General features: G+C 38.5%; 1 protein-coding gene across 6 annotated transcripts in view; it reads left to right on the forward strand.

Moving 5' to 3' along the window:
* Positions 1 to 14,533, forward strand: part of CFAP20DC (CFAP20 domain containing) — a 234,197-nt gene that overhangs the window by 161,611 nt on the left and 58,053 nt on the right. For all 6 annotated transcript variants that reach the window (XM_046638094.1, XM_046638134.1, XM_046638109.1 and 3 more), the window contains one exon: positions 8,821 to 9,024. In XM_046638094.1, the coding sequence (XP_046494050.1) occupies positions 8,821 to 9,024 (204 nt within the window). The remainder of the gene's footprint in view (positions 1 to 8,820; positions 9,025 to 14,533) is intronic.

A 14,533-nucleotide genomic window follows, 5' to 3' on the forward strand; every position in this document is an offset into this window, starting at 1 on the left:
TTATAGTTAGACTTGACAAAAATTAAGAGACTTTCATAAGTATGAATCAATGAAATTACGTTGGTTGTTTAGCCAACATACTGTAACATTTCACTGTCAGTTCTCCAATATTCTAATGCTAAGGTTAGCATCCTATTAGTCAAATTTTTATTGAAGAAATCAATCTTCTTTGATGCCTTGGGTTTTTTAATTTTAAATAGGACCAAATCATACTTGCCATTTTCCTACTTTATGTAAGAAGTGCTAGGCTGACAGTATCTCCTAAACACATTGAGATCAAGATCTTTGATTAAGAACTTTGTGACTTTAAGGGTTTGGGGTACTTGCCATGTGCCAGGCTCTCTAGAAGGTGCCCTACACTCTATCTCCAGTCTCCATCTGCACCCTCATGAGAGGCCTGCCTTCTTCCTGTTTGACAGATGAGGAAGCAGATCTTTAGCTTATTTACATCTATTAAGTGACAAAGCAGAGTGTCAAACCCAGGAGTCTGGGCCGGAAAAGACAGTGCACCTTCCACCTTCCACCACACTGGACCACCCTCCCCAATTAAAGGCCACTAAAAGAATTCTGTGATCGTGTGGCAACTTAACTTCTATTTCCACTTGAAGCTTTGAAATATTGTAATGTACAGCGGCATGCATACAAGACGGATACTTGTATATCTGTCTTTACTGTATTACAACCAAACTGTTTTACATTCTAAAACAGTTCAAACTTACTTAAAGTTATCATCTTCCCACTCCAGAAACATCCGCTGGCTTACTTCTGGTATTTTCCTGTCTATAAGCAGTCTCAGTAATTGTTTTGCTCTTGGTTCTTTAAATAATGTTTTAAACTACCATTTATTGAATGGCTACTATGCTTGTCCCATGTAGAAGGCATATCCTTGAATATAGTATAAGACCTGTTCAATTTGGTTTTACTGGATTCCTTCTAGTCTATAGTTTATTGTTAAAATAAGGAAATACTCTGAACTCAGAAGACAGGTGCTGGAAAATTACAAATTGTTTTTCAGCTCACTTTAAGGTTAATAAGAGTTCAGTTACAATTGTCAGAGAATTCTTTCTGAAAATTAGCAAGCTGACCATCAAGGAAAAATGCATGGAAGTGTACTTCTATTTAGGTCATGGATTAAAGGGTATTCTATACAAATATAGCACATCAATATAAAGCTCCTTTCTTAAAAATCCTTTCACGCCCCACCCCCCAAAAAAACAAAACAAAGCACAAGAGAGAGCCACATATATGAGATAGTAGGTTATCTCTTTGAGAGGAGTTTTGCCACTGTTGGGTTTAATCACCCAGGAATTCTCTACTGAGACATTCTTAAGGAATTAGTGTGCATAGAGAGTGAAGTATGGTTTGAGTCAGGGGTTGTCAAGTGTCTCCAGGTCACATGCCGAAATGTTTATGACAGACATCTCAGAGGCGGCATGGGGTCTGATTACGCCGAGGTCCACTTGACTGCTATTGACATAAAACACAATCTAGATTCTGACCAATTGGTTCTTTTGAATAGCCTGACTCCTGATTTATGCTGTGTGAGCTGACATAGCATCCCTTAAATTTAGCAAAGTTTTTCAAGTTGTCCTGTGGCTTGGTCTTTAAGTTTTGATTTACCTCTTTGCATGGTGAAGACACATGCTGAAAGCTGCCATATATTGTGAAGGAGTTATGTTCTCAAGTATGTGTCACTTACAGCTCATGTTTGTGGCTTCTGTCTTCTCTTCATTCTTATTGTTAATAGGCCTGCATCTTCAATGAATCACAACAAACTTTCTTATGGGATACATAGCTCAAGAATTTGAAACAAATCTTCAAAGAGTGCTACTTGGTGAAGAGATGCCCTGGAATTAATTTACCATCAGCTATTACTTAACATGTCAATGTAGAAATTAAACACTGTCTGCAAATAGCAACAGGGAGAAGACTAATCTTCAAATTAAAAATGCCAATTAAAGTTTAAAATTAGCTTTGGAAAATGGACTTCTACTACTTTTCTTGATGTCATGTTGGGATTCAAAAAAACTTCCAAGGGGCCATCCCAGTGGCAGTTTAGTTTGCGCACTCTGCTTCGGTGGCCCAGGGTTCACAGGTTCAGATCCCAGTTGTGGACCTGCACATTGCTCATCAAGCCATGCTGTGGTGGCATCCCACATACAAAAATAGAGGAAGACTGACACAGATGTTAGCTCAGGGACAATCTTCCTCACAAAAAAAAAAACAAGTTCCCAAACTTCCTAGTTACAGCTTCATAAATCTTAATAATAAATGCAAATTTAAACTACCAGTACTGACTCACCGACCACATTTACAAAATGCCTTTTCCCCCCCACTAAGATAATCCAGAGTAAGGTGCTAATGATTAACAACTAATCACTATGAAGAAATCTTTTTTGAGTCTTAGACTTCTTTGCTGTTGTTGGTCATGGAGAAGTACGTATATCATAAACAGATACATTGATGAATTTTCACAAACTGAACAAACCCATGTGACTGTGATCTAAATCCAGAAAGCCCCATTGTGCTTCCTCCCTGTCACTGTCTCTTCCTGTCAGTATCCCCTCGACCCCAAGACTAGTTTTACCAATGTATACTCTCTTGTCTCTGGTTTCTGTCACTTAGCATTTCATTTGTGAGACTCAATATATCACTCATTTCATTGGTATATAGTGTCCTACTGTGTGACTATCACACCATTTATTTATCCACTCTACTGTTGATGGGCATTTGGGTAGCTTCCATTTAGGAGCTATTAAGAATATGTCTTTTGGGGGCTGGCCCCGTGGCCGAGTGGTTAAGTTCACGCGCTCCACTGCAGGCAGCCCAGTGTTTCGTTGGTTCGAATCCTGGGCGCGGACATGGCACTGCTCATCAAACCACGCTGAGGCAGCGTCCCACATGCCACAACTAGAAGGACCCACAACAAAGAATATACAACTATGTACCGGGGGGCTTTGGGGAGAAAAAGGAAAAAAATTAAAAATCTTTAAAAAAAAACAAACAAACAAAAAAAAAAAGAATATGTCTTTTGGTAGAATCTTAGACTTTTAGTAAGACTTGGGCAGGGAAGTGGAAAGTATTTGGTCTTATAAGGTTTAGATTAAATTCTAGGTATTTCCATCCTTGTTACTTTGGAACAGTATTACTGATTTCCTTTCTAAAACAGTATGTATAAGTATCTCTAGGCTATTTAATGCTTTCTATGAATGTAAGCTCCATATTTCTAGCTTCCCATGTTTTCCTGCCTGATGGTTAGAATATGCTGTCATACCACCCTCCTTTCCTTCAAGGCCCAGCTTAGGGACCATCTCCTCCATGAAGCCTTGACTGATCCTATAAGAAGTGACCTCTCTTTTCTGAAATGCCAGACTACTTGGCATATCTCCCTTTTCTCAGATGGCCTTTTATGTTATATTGTTGTAACAGCCACCATCTCCTTTGCCGTAGCACTTTTTGTGTCTTGGTGTAACTTAAAAGAATACACAAAGTCGGAGATTGTTTGGTAGACCTTTTATTAAGAGTTTTTACAACATGATGCTCCCTATGTGGTGGGTGGCAGGCACTGTCACAATGCAAACCTGATTCAGAAAGAGTGTGTCAGAGATTTTATGGACTCCATAATGAGAATGACGACCCAATTTTCTCCCAGTTCTATTACTCTCCCATCCATGTGGAATAGAATCAGGTTCTTCATCTGATCTTATTAATCCATGGCCATGTCTCATTTTGGCTCTACACCACCATTGTAAACTTAGCTTTGTGTCACCCATAGTTCAGTAGAACTGGTTCTTATCTAAGGCTCACAAAGTTCTATAAGCAGATGGTTGATCGATTAAGCTATTCTGTCTTAAAATTTTGGGAAAAGAGGTTAGGCAAAGGGCATCAAGTTGTTTTTGTTTGTTGTGTTTTATCATTCTGCTGGAGTGAACAGTTTTCCTTTTAATCATTATCAAGGTTCTGTGTGATTATTAATACTGTACCTCAATATATGCTGCCTTATTTTTGTCGTTATTGTTGATAGTGCCCTCAAGTAGATTCCGACTCCTGTCTACCCTGTGGATAGCAGAACAGAGCCCTGCCCGGTCTTCTTGCACCATCCTCTCACCTTCCAGCGCTACATCAGGCAATGCTCTGCTGCTATTCATAGGATTTTCATGGCCAATTTTTTGGAAGCGGTGGCCAGGTCCTTCTTCCTAGTCTTAGTCTGGAAGCTCCAATGAAACCTGTCCACCATGGGTGACCCTGCTAGTATTTGAAATACTGGTGGCATAGCTTTTAGCATCACAGCAACACGCAGCCGCCACGATATGACAACCAACAGACGGGTGGTGTGGTTCCCTGACCAGGAAGCGAACCCTGGGCCACAGTTGCGAGTGCACCAAATCTTAACCACTAGAGCACCAGGGCTGACACCTTACTCATTTCTTTATAGCTTTTAATTGCCCTGCTAGATTGTAAGGCCTGTGAAAGAAGGGACCACATCTTACTTGTCTTTATAGCTTTGTGGTCGTAGGCTCCCAATAATGTCTGAAGAAAGATCAATGAAAATGAATGCCTTGAATGGCTTTGTGAGCAAAGACTTGCCTGGGAATCAGAGCACAACTGAATTGTATACTTGAGCCCATTACCTCATTCCTAAAACAAATCTGATTGATAATGTCTCCCTTCTTTCCTATAAAAGAGATGAAATTGGGTTATACATAACATTTTGAGACTTTTAGAGATAGAATTACATGAGGCACTTTGCCTCTCAGCAGTTGCATAATTTAGTTAGATGACATCTTGTGCTGGAGTCCACTTTAATGTGAAGACTTTATTGCAAGCCTTCTTTTAAAAAAAAGAAAACTTAATGACTTAGCCTTTCTGGTGATTTTGAAATGGTTTAAGAGATTGCAAATCAAGAATATATCCCAGGATCAAGTTAATTACCTGTCTCTGCCACCAGTTGCTCTATTCGTGACCCTGGAGAAAGTCGCTTCCCTCTCTCTGCTTATTTTTGACTGCCCCTTGCAGGGTATTGTCAGAATACATTTTACTGTTGAATGAAGCAAAATCATGGAAATGCAACGTTCTAAGAATACTTGGCACTGACAGTTCCTGGCACATAATAGGGTCTCAGTAAGTATTTGTGCAATAAATTATTGGATCAATCAATCCATCCATTACCACTGCAGATTACTACAGTAGTCCACCCAGGTGTTATTTCCCCAGCCTCTGCTTTAGTACTGCCAGTGGTAGAAAGAGTTCACTCCCTCTGAAGGCCACTCAATCCAGTTGTCAACAAATTTAATTACTGTCAAATTGCACCTTAGACTTCTATGAGCCTTTCTCTAATTCTACTGGGAAGTTTGTCGCTTCTGTTGCATTCCTCAAGTATCTTAGTCATCCCTCTCTTGTAGTATTTATCACATGGTACATTATAATACCCTGTTATATAATACCTGTTATGTCTCCCTTTCTAGACTGTGAGTCATATTTTCTTTATACTCCCAGCTCCTAGAATAGTACAGAACGGATGAAACACTGGATGGAGAGGGACAGAGCAAATGAGAGGAGAGAATAAATAACAACACAGAGTGTATATATTGATTGCCAACTCAGTTGTCTCCTAAGAGGGATGTACTCACCCCAGGAGGTGTGTACCAAAGACAATTCATTGAGCTTCAGGAAGAAAATTTTAAAACTATTTCCTTTTATTTTTTAAAGCTCAGCCATTTTAATTTCTATTTTCTTTTGGTGTATGCTTAATGCTATCCATACTATTTTAATAGAGTTGTACATGTGTTTAGTTTATACATAAACATATATTGGGGAGGTACATACTCAAACATTTTCTGCTAAAAGTGCAAATCATAAGTTTGGAGACCCCTAGTATAGCTCTTTGTTAAGTACTATGCTAAGCATTTGATATATATTATTTCATTTAGTCCACAAAAATCCCATGAAGTATGTACTATGGTTCCTATTTTATAGATGAAGAAACTGAGGCACAGAGAGGTAAGGTAATTTGCCCAATTACATAGAACTGATAAATAGTGACACAAGGGCCCAGACTCAGATGTCTCTGGCTTTAACCACTGTCCCATTCTGTCTTATTTTTCTGTCCTAGCACCTAGGGTTGTACGTCAGGCACAGCACAGGCCTGTGGATTAATTTAATAAATTAAATGGATAAATCAGTCATACTAAGTACATATTAAAGCTTTCTTCTTAAGAAAAATTGTGAAAAAGAAAATAAAATTTCCTTTTTCATTGTAAAAGCATGTATTGGCAGTGACGAGGGAAATAACATGTCTATGCGACACATTAGAATCTTTGGTTCCATTTCTTGACAGAAAACTGAAGTGAAGGACAGAAGTCATTTGTCCACTGTTGAACCTAAAGTCAGATGACTGATCCTGTTCACATCTGATTACTGAACTCCCTTTTTTATTGAGATATAATTCATATACCATAAAATTCACCCTATTAAAGTGTACAATTCAGGAGTTTTTAGTATATGCACAAGATTCTGTAACCATCACCACGAACTTATTTTAGAGCATTTGCATCACTGCAAATGCCCACACACAATAACAGTCAGTTTCCATTCCCTCTCCCCCAACTCGCTGGCAACCACTAATTTACTTTCTGTCTCTATGAATTTGCCTATTCTGGACATTTCATATGAATGGAATCATACAATCTGTGATCTTTTGTCTCTGACTTCTTTCACTTAGCACGATTTCAAGGTTCATCCATGTTGAGCATGTGTAAGTACTTCATTACTCTTTATGGCTGAATCCTGTTTCATTGTATGGATAAACAAATACCCCTTCATCAGTTGATGGACGTTTGGTCGTTTCCCCTTTTTCACTATGAACATTAATGCTATGAACATTCGTGTGCAGGTTTTTCTGTGAACATGTGTTTTCAGTTCTCTTGGGTATATACCCAGGAGTGAATTGCTAGGCCACATAGTAACCTACATATAATGTTTTGAGAAGCCACCAAACTTTTCCAAAGTGACTGTACCATTTTACATTCCCTCCAGCGGTGTGTGAGGATTCCAATTTCTCCACATCCTCACTAACACTCGTTATTGTCTGTCTTTTGTATTATAACCATCCTAATGGGTTTGAACGGTATCTCATTGTGCTGTTGATTTGTATTTCTCTGACAATGATATTGAGCATCTTTACTCATGTTTATTTTTCCCCCAACTATTTCTTTTGAATTTAGATTATTTCTTTCTCCCTTTTTTTAATGTTTTTTGTTGGAATATAAATGTTGTTGTTCTTATCTGTTTTGCCCCAAGAACTCTCAAAGCATATTAAATACTAATGAAATCTCCAATTCACGATTGCATGGCCTCTCAGGGTGCCAAGCTGCTGGAGCCATGAACTGTAAGAATTTAAGTGAGTTTCAACAGGCAACTTTCCAAAAAACTTCCACATCACATTGTTAGATCACAAGCTTTCATAACCCCCAAATTATGATGATGATAATGCTTTATTAAAAAGCTTTTAATGTCACAGGAACACCAATAATTTTTTTTTCAAAATTATATTTTCTTAACCTTTTACATCCCTATGAGGCAAAGAAGAGGCAAAAGAAGGCAGTAGCTATTTCAGAGGGTCCTCTGAGAAAGTAAGTGTAGAGGTTTGAATATCTAAAACATTCTCTTTGTCATAGAAAAAAACTTTTTGAGCGCAATCAGTGTTTCCAAATGTACAAGAAAACTTCAAAATTGTTTTTAAATTATATGCCATCCTGGATGGCATATAATTACATTACATCCTGGGTGTAAATCACACTGCTCGTATGAGAAGCTAGCATTTTAGCATCGTTGAAATTAACATTTACTATCAGATTTGGTTTGGGCCAGAGAGAAAGGAAAGGTTTTAAAAATTCCATATGCCAATTTCTGTCCTGTACATTGAAAGAATATTTATATTAGCCTCTAAAGTTCTGTGGTAGTATTCTTGGGGAAAAAAAATGTGCTTGACAGATTCAATGTGAAGTCCGTATCCGTCTAAGTGTTTATTGTAGCTGCAAGGTCTTTCTGGCTTTCAGACCTTACATGTTCCCATCTTACATTCACTTTTTACGTAATGGCTTTTAACAGCATTAGTCATCTCAATCTTAATGTAAGTTGAATGTGTTTGGTCATAATGTTCAGAATGATGAAATTCATCAATTCCCTCATAAACTGGACTTTTTTATGGAAAGTGATTTTTCTTTTTAAAAAAACTGCTTTGAATTTTTGTTTATTTAGTCTATCTTCAAGTACTGGTTGAGCAACAGACATTGGCAATACAATGGGTGTAAGACAGTCATGGTGCTTGCTTTGTAGAGCTCATAGACTACCTGTGAACTACAAAAATAATTATATAACTGCAACTGTGATAAATGCTAAAAATGAACACTTTAAGATTCTATGAAAGCACAGATTGTGGAGGAGCTGACCCAGTTTGTGGTTATCAGAAAAGGCTTGCCTAAGGAAATGACATGTAATTTGTGACCTAAAGGACCTGTAGGAGTTAGCCAGCACACGGGGCTCAGGGGAACAGCCTGTGCACAGGCACTGAGGCAGACATGAGCTTGATGCTTTTGAGGAGCTTAATGAAGGACAGTGTGGCTGATGTGTCAGAGCCAAAAGACAAGGTGAGGCAGGTGCAGTGTAGGCATTGTGGAAAGGCGTGTCAAGGATCTGGGCCTCTGTCACTAGTGAGCCGTAGAAGGGGTTAAGGCTGTGGAGTAGCATTTGTTGGTAGCTCATAAAAGTAAGAAAGACCAAGTGACCCTTTGATCTGTCACTTTATTCTCTCTTGGTCAGGAATATGACTGGAGAAACTATCAGCCCAGCCAGATGAGTGAATCCGAGTTGCAAATGCTGGCAAGCCTACGGCGGCAACAAAATGAAGAACTGGAGGACACTGGGGCTTCCCATGGCCTGAGTGCATCCCAGGTTGACAACTGTAATGTCAGCATAAGTACCAGCAGTGATGACACAACCACCTGGAACTCCTGCCTGCCACCTGTGAGTCCAGGGCTTCGCATCTTTGTTTATTGCCTTAACGAGGAACAGGCTTCTTTCTCACAAAACCCAGCCTGGCCTGGGAAAACTAGGGCCAAAGTGAAAACACTCCCCATGAGAAATATTCAGAGCCCACTTTGAAATAGCACTTAGGTCTGGGGGCATTGTCTTTTCTTAAATTGTCATATTTACCTTCAGATAATGTATGTTAATTACGTGATGATACATAAAACCATACATTGAAAGAAAAAAGAATAATTGTACTGTAGACTATGGGTGTCCCATTGCATCCCCAGCTCCTAGCACAAGCCCTGGCACATAGAAAGGGGTCAATATTTGTTAAATAAATATTTGTTAAATGAATGAACAAAAAGGAAGAGAATATAGATATAGTAAGTATTGTTTAGATATGAGGGCAGAAAAGAACCTTCTGTGGAAGTAACCAGATGTTTACTGACTCCTCCCTGTGTCTACGGACCATGATAGATGCTGCAGGTGCTTCAGTAGCTCCTATTGTCCCATCTGTTTATACAGTTAAAGCACTTTTAAATATGACTCTTCATCCTCCCTATGGACTGGCAGAGGAGTTGGAGCAGATCAAGGTCTTCCTGTTTTTCAGGTGAAGAAACTAAATCTTAGGCCCAAGCTTCCACACGTGGTCAGTGGTGGAGCCCAGAGCAGAGCCCAGTGTTTTGATTCAGTCCGTTCTCCACAATACTGTCCTCAAGGATCTTATGGCTTAGCTGAAAAGACAAAGCAGAAACATGGAAACCACAGTCCTGTACAGCACAAGAAATGTCATGAGCCAGAGTAATAAAATCATTATTATAATAATGGTAATCAGAGCTACCATTTCTTTAAGCCTAGAGACATTTTAAGATTTCCATAGGCCCAAGGAACATTTACTCATAAGGCCACATTCAACATGAGATCAAATATTAAAATACACTTTCATCCAATAGTAAATATGAATTTTTTAATATACAGTTTTTGAAAAGAACTATAAAATTGTGTAACTTTGATTCATGTTTGTTTTTTTTTTTTTTTTTATTAATGTTATGATGGATTACAAGCTTGTGAAATTTCAGTTGTACATTTTTGTTAGTCATGTTGTGGGTACACCACTTCCCCCTCCGTACCCTCCCCCCACCCCCCCTTTTCCCTGGTAACCACCGATCAGATCTCCTTCTCAATATACTAATTTCCACCTATGAGTGGAGTCATATAGAGTTCGTCTTTCTCTGACTGACTTATTTCGCTTAACATAATGCCCTCGAGGTCCATCCACATTGTTGTGAATGGGCCAATTTCGTCTTTTTTTATGGCTGAGTAGTATTCCATTGTGTATATATACCACATCTTCTTTATCCAATCATCAGTTTCTGGGCATGTAGGCTGGTTCCACGTCTTGGCTATTGTAAATAATGCTGCGATGAACATAGGGGTGCAACGGACTCTTGAGATATCTGATATCAGGTTCTTAGGATAGATACCCAGTAATGGGATGGCTGGGTCATAGGGTATTTCTATTTTTAACTTTTTGAGAAATCTCCATACTGTTTTCCATAGTGGCTGTACCAATTTGCATTCCCACCAACAGTGTATGAGGGTTCCTCTTTCTCCACAACCTCTCCAACATTTGTCGTTCTTGGTTTTGGATGTTTTTGCCAATCTAACGGGGGTAAGGTGATATCTTAGTGTAGTTTTGATTTGCATTTCCCTGATGATTAGCGATGATGAACATCTTTTCATGTGTCTATTGGCCATATTCATATCTTCTTTTGAGAAATGTCTGTTCATGTCCTCTGCCCATTTTTTTGATCGGGTTGTTTGTTTTTTTGTTGTTAAGCAGTGTGAGTTCTTTGTATATTATGGAGATTAACCCTTTGTCGGATAAGTGGCTTGTAAATATTTTTTCCCAATTAGTGAGCTGTTTTTTTGTTTCAATTCTGTTTTCCCTTGCCTTGAAGAAGCTCTTTAGTCTGATGAAGTCCCATTTGTTTATTCTTTCTATTGTTTCCCTCAACTGAGGAGTTACAGTGTCCGAAAAGATTCTTTTGAAACTGATGTCAAAGAGTGTACTGCCTATATTCTCTTCCAAAAGACTTATTGTCTCAGGCCTAATCTTTAGGTCTTTGATCCATTTTGAGTTTATTTTGGTGTGTGGTGAAAAAGAATGGTCGATTTTCAATCTTTTGCATGTGGCTGTCCAGTTTTCCCAGCACCATTTGTTGAAGAGACTTTCTTTTCTCCCTTGTAGGCCCTCTGCTCCTTTGTCGAAGATTAGCTGTCCATAGATGTGTGGTTTTATCTCTGGGCTTTCAATTCTGTTCCATTGATCTGTGGACCTGTTTTTGTACCAGTACCATGCTGTTTTGATCACTGTAGCTTTGTAGTATGTTTTGAAATCGGGGATTGTGATTCCGCCGGCTTTGTTTTTCTTGCTCAAGATTGCTTTAGCAATTCGTGGTCTTTTGTTCCCCCATATGAATTTTAGGATTGTTTGTTCAATTTCTGTGAAGAATGTTCTTGGGATTCTGATTGGGATAGCATTGAATCTGTATATTGCTTTAGGTAGTATGGACATTTTAACTATGTTTATTCTTCCAATCCATGTGCATGGAATGTTTTTCCATCTCTTTATGTCATCGCCTATTTCTTTCAAGAAAGTCTTGTAGTTTTCATTGTATAGATCCTTCACTTCCTTGGTTAAGTTTATCCCAAGGTATTTTATTCTTTTCGTTGCGATTGTGAATGGGATAGAGTTCTTGAGTTCTTTTTCTGTTAGTTTATTGTTAGTGTATAGAAATGCTACTGATTTATGCACGTTAATTTTATACCCTGCTACTTTGCTGTAGTTGTTGATTATTTCTAATAGTTTTTCTGTGGATTCTTTGGGGTTTTCTATGTATAAGATCATGTCGTCTGCAAACAACGCGAGTTTTACTTCTTCGTTACCTATCTGGATTCCTTTTATTTTTTTTTCCTGCCAAATTGCTCTGGCCAGCACCTCCAGTACTATGTTGAATAGGAGTGGTGAAAGTGGGCACCCTTGTCTTGTTCCTGTCCTCAGAGGGATGGCTTTCAGCTTTTGTCCATTGAGTATGATGTTGGCTGTGGGTCTATCATATATGGCCTTTATTATGTTGAGGTACTTTCCTTCTATACCCATTTTACTGAGGGTTTTTATCATAAATGGGTGTTGGATCTTGTCGAATGCTTTCTCTGCGTCTATTGAGATGATCATGTGGTTTTTGTTTTTCATTTTGTTGATGTAGTGTATCACGTTGATTGACTTGCGGATGTTGAACCATCCCTGTGTCCCTGGTATAAATCCCACTTGATCATGGTGTATAATCTTTTTGATGTATTGCTGTAATCGGTTTGCCAAAATTTTGTTGAGGATTTTTGCATCTATGTTCATCAGTGATATCGGCCTGTAGTTCTCCTTCTTTGTGTTGTCCTTGTCAGGTTTGGGGATCAGAGTGATGTTGGCTTCATAGAATGTGTTAGGGAGTTCTCCATCTTTCTCAATTTTCTGGAACAGTTTGAGGAGAATAGGTATTAAGTCTTCTTTGAATGTTTGGTAGAATTCTCCAGAGAAGCCGTCTGGTCCTGGACTCTTGTTTTTGGGGAGGTTTTTGATTACCGTTTCTATTTCCTTACTTGTGATTGGTCTATTCAGATTCTCCATTTCTTCCTGATTCAGTTTGGGGAGATTGTTGGAGTCTAGGAATTTGTCCATTTCTTCCAAGTTGTTCAATTTGTTGGCATATAGTTTTTCATAGTATTCTCTTATGATCTCTTGTATTTCATTGGTATCTGTTGTGATTTCTCCTCTGTCATTCCTGATTTTATTAATTTGTGCTTTCTCTCTTCTTTTCTTGGTGAGTCTGGCTATGGGTTTGTCAATTTTGTTAATTCTTTCGAAGAACCAACTCTTTGTTTCATTGATCCTTTCTATTGTCTTTTTTGTTTCAATATCGTTTATTTCTGCTCTTATTTTTATTATTTCCCTCCTTCTACTGACTCTGGGCTTTGTTTGTTCTTCTTTTTCTAGTTCCGTTAGGTGTCGTTTGAGGTTGCTTACGTGAGCTTTTTCTTGTTTAGTGAGGTGAGCCTGTATTGCGATGAATTTCCCTCTTAGGACTGCTTTTGCTGCATCCCAAATGATTTGGTATGTCGTGTTCTCATTTTCATTTGTCTCCAGATAATATTTGATTTCTTCTTTAATTTCTTCAATGATCCATTGTTTGTTGAGAAGCGTGTTGTTTAGTCTCCACATTTTTGCACCTTTCTCTGCTTTTTTCTTGTAGTTGATTTCTAGTTTAATAGCGTTATGATCAGAAAAGATGCTTGATATTATTTCAACTCTCTTGTATTTATTGATGTTTGCTTTGGTTCCCAAAATATGGTCAATCCTTGAGAATGTTCCATGTGCACTTGAGAAGAATGTGTAACCTGCTGTTTTTGGATGAAGTGTTCTATATATATCTATTAAGTCCATCTGGTCTAATTTTTCATTTAATTCTATTATTTCCTTGTTGATTTTCTGTCTGGATGTTCTGTCCATTGGTGTTAATGGTGTGTTGAGGTCCCCTACTATTATTGTATTGTTGTTGATGTCTTCTTTTAGTTCTATTAAGAGTTGCTTTACAAATTTTGGTGCTCCTGTGTTGGGTGCGTATATATTTATAAGTGTTATGTCTTCTTGGTGGAGAGTCCCTTTTATCATTATATACTGTCCCTCTTTATCTTTCTTTATCTGTTTTGCTTTGAAATCTACCTTGTCTGATATTAGTATAGCGACACCTGCTTTCTTTTGTTCATTATTAGCTTGGAGTATTGTTCTCCATCCCTTCACTCTGAGTCTGTGTTTGTCTTTGGGGCTGAGGTGTGTTTCCTGGAGGCAGCATATTGTTGGATCTTGTTCTTTGATCCATCCTGCCACTCTGTGTCTTTTGATTGGGGAGTTCAATCCATTTACATTTAGAGTGATTATTGAGACGTGGGGGCCTACCACTCCCATTTTGTGTCTTGTTTTCCGGTTTTCTTCAGTTTCCTTTGTTTCTCGTCCCATGGTTTAATCTGTTCTGATGTAGAGCTGCTACTCTCTGTTGTTGTCCTTCTACTTATCTCCTCTGCTCTTGGTTTTGTAGCCCCTTTCCTTTTTTGGATTTTTCAGGAATGAGGGTTTTCCTGAGGATTTCCTGAAGAGGAGGTTTTGTGGCAATGAACTCCCTTAATTTTTGTTTATCTGGGAAAGTTTTTATTTCTCCATCGTATTTGAAGGATATTTTCGCTGGGTAGAGAATTCTCGGCTGTAGATTTTTGTCCTTCAGATTTTTGAATATATCATTCCACTCTCTTCTAGCCTGTAAAGTTTCTGCTGAGAAATCTGCTGATAGCCTGATGGGGGTTCCTTTGTAGGTTAGTTTCTTTTGCCTGGCTGTCCTTAATATTTTCTCCTTGTCGTTGACTTTTGCTAGCTTCACTACTATATGCCGTGGAG

The sequence above is a fragment of the Equus quagga genome, chromosome 1 (assembly GCF_021613505.1).
Source record: "Equus quagga isolate Etosha38 chromosome 1, UCLA_HA_Equagga_1.0, whole genome shotgun sequence".
Lineage (NCBI taxonomy): Eukaryota > Metazoa > Chordata > Mammalia > Perissodactyla > Equidae > Equus > Equus quagga.